The 8,215-nt window shown below is 35.3% G+C and overlaps 1 protein-coding gene across 1 annotated transcript; it reads right to left on the bottom strand.

Moving 5' to 3' along the window:
* Window positions 1-503: 503 nt before the first annotated feature.
* LOC147539074 (hydroxyproline O-galactosyltransferase HPGT3-like) lies at window positions 504-6,203 on the bottom strand. Its single transcript, XM_086641161.1, has 12 exons — window positions 5,938-6,203; window positions 5,786-5,849; window positions 5,653-5,702; window positions 5,376-5,563; window positions 4,798-4,858; window positions 4,606-4,678; window positions 3,893-4,016; window positions 3,700-3,787; window positions 2,541-2,591; window positions 1,583-1,654; window positions 1,167-1,279; window positions 504-780 (listed from the first exon to the last, which is right to left on the bottom strand). Exons 1-12 carry the CDS (start codon window positions 6,087-6,089, stop codon window positions 758-760), a joined length of 1,059 nt encoding a protein of 352 aa, XP_086497287.1. The 5' UTR covers window positions 6,090-6,203; the 3' UTR covers window positions 504-757.
* Between the last annotated feature and the right edge of the window lie 2,012 nt (window positions 6,204-8,215).

Here is an 8,215-nt window from a genome sequence, read left to right as displayed (position 1 = left end):
CAACCATCTTCTTCAATTTTTATTAGCATTTTAATGGTGGAAGTCATTGAAAACAGGAAAAAATCACATTTTTATTTTGAAGCAAATAAAACTATAGAGACCGAAGGATCATCACTAAAAATTTGAAGATAAATCTCATGAATTTAAGTTAATAAACTTTTTGGGTAACAAATGAATGTTTTTGGAAAAATGTATTGAATACTTCTAAGCTAATAAACTTTAACTTGCACGAATAAGCAATTGCAACTATTTTTTTTGTTGAAAGATAAATAATTGCAGCTTGACAAGGGAACTAGTCTATTTATCCATAAAGTTGGTCTATTTTTCTTTTTATAGGATTAACAACTTTATTTACACCTAAAATCCGTCTATCTCCATGGAAAGAAGGTAAGTTGTCATAGAGAGAGAAAGAGATATCTGAGTTGACACTCGACTCCGATATTTTCAAGGACTTTGGGCAACCAATCATCCCCAGGGTAACCTCCATATAGATGAGATAGAAATGAGAGAAAGTTATGATCATAGATCTCCAAGTTCATCACTTTGGGATTTGATATTCCTACAAACTTCTAACACTAAAACAATGTAAATTCACTGATAACCCAATATTCACAACAACCATGGTATGATCAATTTGTCGATGCACTTTTAACTTCTAGCCGTTTTTATGGTTGAAAAAGCAATCCTCTCCATGTAAAGACATCTGCATAGTTTGATGATTTTAATTCCAAAACTTCGGGAGCTGGTGTTTTGCGATTCAAGCAAGGGAACACACCTTGTCTGGGAGAGAAATCAAATATCAATGTTTAATGTCATGTCATTCTACATTTTAAATTGGGTTAGAGATATATGAACTGGAAAATTAACAATCAAAGTAGTAGCTAGTAATATGAAACAGAAGTTTCATGTACAAGGCGCTTAGTCCTACACAGCTTAGGAAGACCTTCCGTACCTGGGTTATAACGTCACATACTGCTAGGCCTTTTTGGTGTGTTTTGGCGGCTAGATTGGTCAGACGGAGAAGCCTATGGGGTGGTCTACAGGTCTAGGGTAGGGTGGGACTAGGCCAATGGACTTGGGTGGTGCTTACATCAACGACTATATAATGGCTGGAACTGAGACAGGTGTTAAATCAGTTGGTAATGAACATCGAAGAGATTTCTGACCTTGTTTATAGCTGCTGCAACAAAAACGATTATCATCGATATAGGTAGCTTCAATACCCATCATCCACGATCCAACTGATATATCATCATGAGCATAAGTCTGCAAAGATGCACTGCATATGGGGAAAAAATAAAAAAATTGTACTCAGAAATCTGTGAATACACCAGACTCTGAATCCAATTCTGATTGTAGTGCAAAATTAATGTTTTGCTAGCGACGGGAACAAATTCCAGAGTGTCTTGGTTCTTATTGGCTTTCAATCTGACTGAACATCTATGGTCTCAAGTAGGAATGTTCTGATTGAAACAAGCTTAATCAATTTACTTTCACAACTTCGACTAATTTTAATATTGAAAACCAAGCATGCAGAGAGAGAATAACACACTTGAATAATTTGATAACTGAAGTAACTAACCTGTTTATATTGATGTAACGAGCCAAATTTTTTGAAATTATAAATAATTGACCAGCAGCATGCCGGAAATACCTGGAACACAAGAATTTGTAACTCATTTAAATTTTTAGCAACTCCTTAAACTATACGAAGAATCTCAGCTATAATGTTGCTCTCTATATACAAGTTATTTTGGTAGAAAAGAAACTAATTAGAAGTTTAGACAATTCTTTCCAACAATGACCAAGTATCAGATTATACTGTTCTAATTCTTCAAATCCATGAGCTGCTAGAGTTTGGCTAGGCCTTGAATTGGCAAAGCCGGAAGGGGATCAGGAAGGCTACTATAGTCACTGATTCTATGGGAGCATGTGATCTGTTACTAAACTCAAATCGGTCTTTTCCGCGGAGAGGTGGAAACTAATGAAGGAAATCAAGGACGTGTGGGGTCAGTTTGATGATCCCAAAGTCATTGACGTGTATAGGGAAACCAATCAGGCAACGGATTGGTTGGGGAAACTGAGGATGGGCCGGAACTTAGTTAAATTTGCTTCACATGAGTTGCCTGCGGAACTAGTGCGCATCAAATAAGAGGATAAATCAAATCACTCAGCTGAGAAGAAATAGACCTTAAGTAAATATATCTTAATGTAGTTTTTGTTATAGATTGAAAATAAATTCATTACGAACGTAACTTGTACTAGTTATACTATTCGGTCTACATATATAGCGAAACAAATTGTGTTTAGACAACCAATACAGACTAATAAGAATAGAGGAACGATGGCGTAAAAGAGAAACTAAGATCCTGGAATACTTTTCTCAATCGAACTAAATTCATATTAGATTCTAAATATTTCGAAATCAGATCTCCTTAACCAAAATATAAAGGAATACCATAAAAGTTGATTATGCATTTGTAGAATGTGATCACAATATATGAAACATGAAATATTATCAGTAATGAATCGATACTTACGACTTCTCATCCCCGAATTTCCACCAATCTGGCTCATACCATGATTTTCCCCTGTCACAATTTAATGACGAAGCGCAAAAGTCAATCATCTACATATTCGATATATGTATATATAATATATATATTCCCATATTGCCATATTCAGTAGCTGAACTTCGTCAAGGAATACAGTAGAAAACAAACTGATGTGAATTCGAGGAGAAATTCTCAATGTCTTACTAGCAAGAGTTCACATAGAGTATTTCTTAAGAGCCCTCATAAGATAAGTTTCAAAGAAAAAGTTCATTAAGCTGAACAAGTACACCAAGAATCACATGTTACGTCATCCGCTTGGGTATATCAGGAATATCATAAACCTAAGACACGGTCATATAATGAAATTTTTGGAGACCCTCTTTGCAATTCTGATCCTCTTTTGGAATTCTTTCATTTCTCTGAGGTTCATTAGAGTTCTCAGTGGTGTATGAGTTATGTGGAAGCATTTTTTCAAGCTTTCTAACCCTCATGCCTTTACAAAGCAAAAGTTCGAGGTTGAAATTTTTAGAGGAATGGAGAATGATGCCAATTGAATCTATCCGAGTGGTGCCCATTCCCAATCACAACAAAAAAGTCCCCTTAATTATCAACTTTCCTTTTCTTTCTAACTTGCATTCCGATTTATAACTAATTGTTATCTTGAATTACTAACTGCTTTTTAACGTTAGGACAAGTGTTATTCATTTCATATTATCTTGTGTCCTTATCTCATTAGGTCCGTGAAATGAAAACTCAAAAGTAGAGTGTTGATTCCTACCCTCTCCCTCCCATTATAGGCTTTTAGCTTCACATTATTTCTTAATTTTAATTTAATAACTAGAGTTTGAAAATTCGCTTTGAAGCTTTTGCTACGATTAGAACAGCGGTTTATCAATGGGTAACAATTGATAGATTGTTTTGGGAGAGACTACGAGTCTAATACAAACAATTGCCTTGTCATCGATAAGCGCTACGACGGTAGCACAGTGCCCTCATTTAGACGAGGAAATAATCTTGTTCTCTGTTCTTTCTTTCATGCTAATTGCATTCCTAGTATTGTTCATTTTCTTTGGCTATCTATGTTTTTGAGTACTAACAATACGTCACTCATGAAGGTAAACTACGACGAGAAAAAAATCATTACTCTTCTGCTATCACGTCTCCAGACTTCATGCACCCAATATAAGCACTATTTTGACCACGACGGCTTTCTAGAACTCCAATTAATCCATCTGTTAAACCAGATATTAGTGAACGACACGATTCAAGAAAGGAAGAATAAAAAATTCCATCTAACTCTAGCATTCATACTTCGTTTGAAGAAAAGTGAAGTTTACCAAGGTCAAGGTTGGTATCGTCATCAACTTTTACGTAGAATTCTGCGTCCCAAATTTCAACTGCGGCACTGAAAAAGAACTTTGCTTTCTTTGGCAACTCTTCTTGGGCCTCTTCATGGCCGTCCTTGTAAATCATATAAACAAATCTCAAATTACAGAACAATTTGTAAAGCCAAAAATTTAATTAGAACATACAAAATTAGTTTAATTGACTTCAGTGTCATATTGAAAACTAGGTATTGACATGATCTATAGACAGACAATCAACTCATGCAAATCTCGAAGACCTATAGAGACTACCAAGTAATTAAAGAAGTTTGTCATAATGGTGTGCATCAATGATTTCCTGACGGTAGGCCAGCAGGTAAATTGAACATTCTATTGAGCAATCATTTCCAAGTGTGCCAGTTTAATGCATCTTATTAAGATTACTAAAAGTGAGATGAGAACAACTTTGGCTTTTAGGAAAATTTAGTATTCGCTTGTTCTCCATTTAAAGACAGTTAATACACGTATGCCTATACCACATATATTGACACGCTCATAGAGATATAGTAATATACTACAGTTGTTTAACATCGATGGAAACAGAAATTTAGAATGAAAAGATAAATAAGAAATACTACACCATGGACCAATAGAATTCTTAAGAAGGAATACAATCAAAGTAACAAACATTCAAATATGCACAACAATTGAAATCAACAACTCACGAGAATCAAAAAGTCCTTCATAATACGATTTTCTTCATCGATGTTACGATCAAGGCTATCACCTCTATTGGCACTACAAGATCCGAATCAGTTAAGAACGTTAGGTTACCATACTGCAAAATTAGAAGCCAACTGAAGTGTATGAAACTAATATAGCAGAATGGAGCAAAATTTAAAGCATTGGCAAACAACCTCCGACCAATTACAAAACGTATGACCACTCCTTTTTCTTCAAGTTTCCGTAATGCATCACCTATAAGACACAAGAAAAACCTAGTCAATGAAAATTTCATCTATACTAATACTATGCACAATAGTTGCCGACTTACCGTGATCACTACAGATAGCCTTCCGTAAAGCTAGATTACTATTGTAACCTACTCTAGTGTTAGCGAGATTTCTCAATCAAGGAATTAAATTTCAAAATATTTCGGTCGAAATGACCAAAATATTTCCATTTTCATGTTCACCGAATTTCCATCCAAACCGAAATTTAACTAAGTTTCTCTTAACAATGCCTCTGTAAAGCCAGATTAGTATTGTAACCTACTCTAGTGTTAGCGAGACCTCTGAATCAAGGAATTAAATTTCAACATATTTCAGTCGAAATGACCGAAATATTTCCTTTTTCATGCTTACCGGAATTTAACTAAGTTTCTCTTAACAACGCCTAGTCAAGGAAATAAATTTCGAAATATGACCGAAATATTTCCATTTCCATGTCTACTGAAATTTCCACCAAAATGAAGTCAGAAATCTAGGGATCTGACCTTTGGGCATCCAAGATCCTCTGAATTCGTTACGCTTCAATCGACTTCCAAAACCAGTATAAACTCCAATAACAGCAAGAAGCTGCTTCTTGCCAGACCCATTTTGCTGCTGTTGCTGCTTGAGATACCCTTGACTCTTAGCCAATGTCAATTCCATCTCAGCTTCCACGATCCTCCTCGACAAATCTCTAGAAAACAAAATCAGTCATTTAACAAGGAATAAAAGTCAAGAATCAAATCAACAACATAACAAACATTACAAAAAAAAGAAGCTTACTTGCATCCAAGAATCATCAACTTATCTTCAACTGCTAGTACTTTTGGTGGCTACAAGCAAGTAATTAGAATACTTTCTAACACCCACAATTTTACTTGAAAAACAATTTACAAATGGAGGAGAAAAACCAAACCTTGCCGGAATTTTTCTGAAGAAGATTACTAAGTAACATTCTATATTCTGCATCTTGCCATAACCTGTTACAAAATTCAAGAATTAAGTAGGAAGAACCGGTGGATCGTGGATCGAAATATACCGGAGTAGAATTCAGATTAGAAAACGTACCGGCCAGCGACGTAGAGCCAAGCGAAGCAAGAAAAGAAGACCATGACTACTGATGTTTTACTATCTTTGAAAGATTTGGACTTGGATCGGCGTTCGTTTTTCATTTTAGTAGCTAAACTCTCCCGGAACGGAGAGCTATTGTTCTCCATCATCACCGATCAGTTTCAGACTACAAAATCGAGCTGAGAGAGAAGGAGAGGGAGAGAGACTGAGAGAGGAAAGAGGAGAGAGAGAGAAATTCTGGTGTCTATAGGCGCCTGATGCCTGCAATTTATCTATAGACGGCCCACTGAAACGGCTAACTTCGGCCCATGGCTTTGGACATTTTGGTGTCTCTAGGCACTCCTATGTTTTAAACATTAATTACCTTCTTAATCCCATGTTTGGTCTTAAAAGAAGAGGTAAGAGTAACCAAGACAAACATGAAAGTGTGAAATTCTTCATTGCTTTGTTGAGATTACAAAATATGTCAAACTTATGTCCATCGTAAAATAAGTGCAAAATTTTAATTTGGAATATATATTGTTTAAACAGATCAATACTTTATCACACTCTCTTAGGCCATGTTTGGCGCGCTGGAATGGAATGTGATTCCTGGGAATCACATTCCCGTAACGTGATTCCTGAGAATCAAATTATTGTAGTTTAAGTTCACTTTTAACCTTACTTAAACTATATAAAATACACATCAACTTTTTTTTTTTAGCATAAAATATACACATCAACTTTGTTATATAATAAAATCAGTATTATTAATACCAAATCCTACAAAAAAGTAAAATTGGTAATAGTACTTATTAATACCAAATCCTACCAAAAAAATAAAATTGGTAATAGTACACATCAATTTTTTTTAGTATTAAATTTTGTTCATAAACATAAATAGTACTTATTAATACCAAATCCTACAAGAAAATAAAATTGGTAATTCAATATTTTGTTAAGGATATATTTGTCAATAAATATTAGTATATATGATTCCGGGGGAATGAGAATCACAAACCCACCTCACCCCCTGGGTTTGCTATTACCCCTTTTTGAGGGAATCACATTTCCGGGCTCACACCATTCCTGCAAGCCCAACAATGATCTAGAATGTGTTCCTGGGAATCACATTCCATTCCCACGTCATTCCCGCGCGCCAAACATGACCTTAAGGTCAACCTACGGATTCTAGAAAATCGCGAAGGTAAATTATCACGTAAAATCGTATACATAAATTGCATACTCTAAGCAACAAACGTGTAGAGGCAAACTTTATGTACCGTAATATATACATAAGGTAAATTATCACGTAGAGGCATTCTCCAACTCGTGTTAATATGTATGAATCTATTTCATCATCATCTATTAGGTTTCAATTGATCGACCGATTTCACCTATTCGATCTATTACAGCTTCAACTCGTGATCAAGTTGTGAAATCAGCTCCAAAATCTCAAAAAAAATTTGTATGTGGTCTCCTGCTACTCATCCAGGATCATTTAGGTGCAACTTTCATCGAAATTTCAACAATAATAATAATAGTTCAGTTTCATTTCCGTCAAATCGATTGAATGCTAGAAAATCGGGATGACTAATTCTCTGGTTCGAATCGGTATGTTGAAGGAGATTTGGTGAAAAGACCTTTAGCTGCTTTAATCAGACCTTCATCACATCAACAAAGAAGAAGAGCAGCATTTTAACCTAGGTTAAGTAGATTATCAATAATGTCAAAAGCTGATGACTTATGAGTTTGTTCAAAAGGTTCGTTCAAAAATACTTTCAAATTCCTAAAATCTTTCTGTTTCTTAAGATTTTCTCCTAGAAGTTTCCAGGCAAGTCAGTCATCAATCTGGCTGTCGTCCTCAGATCCCGGCGTCAAATCAACGAAATAATTAGTCAAGAGATTCATCAATCTCCGGTTACAGTTTGTTACCTAGGATTATATCAACCGCTTGCTGATGACCAGATCGATCAATCTTCGTCACATGAAACATCAAGCTCTTGGGATTTGAGAACTTCCATTAATTCTATGTCTTCTTCCATCAAGATAGAGAGTTTTAGAACTATGAAAACTTCAGAATGAAGATGAGAGGATGATAAGAAGTTCTACCACTTAGTTTATATCATACCATCTTCATCTTAATGATTATGACCAAGAGATAGGAACAATGAGAGAGAAAAAGTGAGAGAGATAAAGAATATAAAAGAGAAAGATAGAGAGGACGAGCAGGAGAGAGAGGATGAGAGAAGGAGATGAAGATTTTGGGGCAAAAATGAAAAGAACTAATTTTTGG

This window comes from Eschscholzia californica, unplaced genomic scaffold, assembly GCF_041429995.1.
Source record: "Eschscholzia californica isolate CP2 unplaced genomic scaffold, dmEscCali1.0.p SCAF_5, whole genome shotgun sequence".
Classification (NCBI taxonomy): Eukaryota; Viridiplantae; Streptophyta; class Magnoliopsida; order Ranunculales; family Papaveraceae; genus Eschscholzia; species Eschscholzia californica.
Note: the sequence above shows the minus strand (reverse complement) of the source record. Positions and strands in the feature narration are given on the sequence as shown.

Coding starts and splice junctions, on each gene's coding strand:
- LOC147539074 (XM_086641161.1), bottom strand. CDS start 6,089: ATGATGGAGAACAATAGCTCTCCGTTCCGGGAGAGTTTAGCTACTAAA. Junction 4,859..5,375: donor AGGATCTTGGATGCCCAAAG/GTCAGATCCCTA, acceptor TGTGTCTTATAG/GTGATGCATTACGGAAACTT. Junction 1,655..2,540: donor AAATTCGGGGATGAGAAGTC/GTAAGTATCGAT, acceptor CTTGTGTTCCAG/GTATTTCCGGCATGCTGCTG.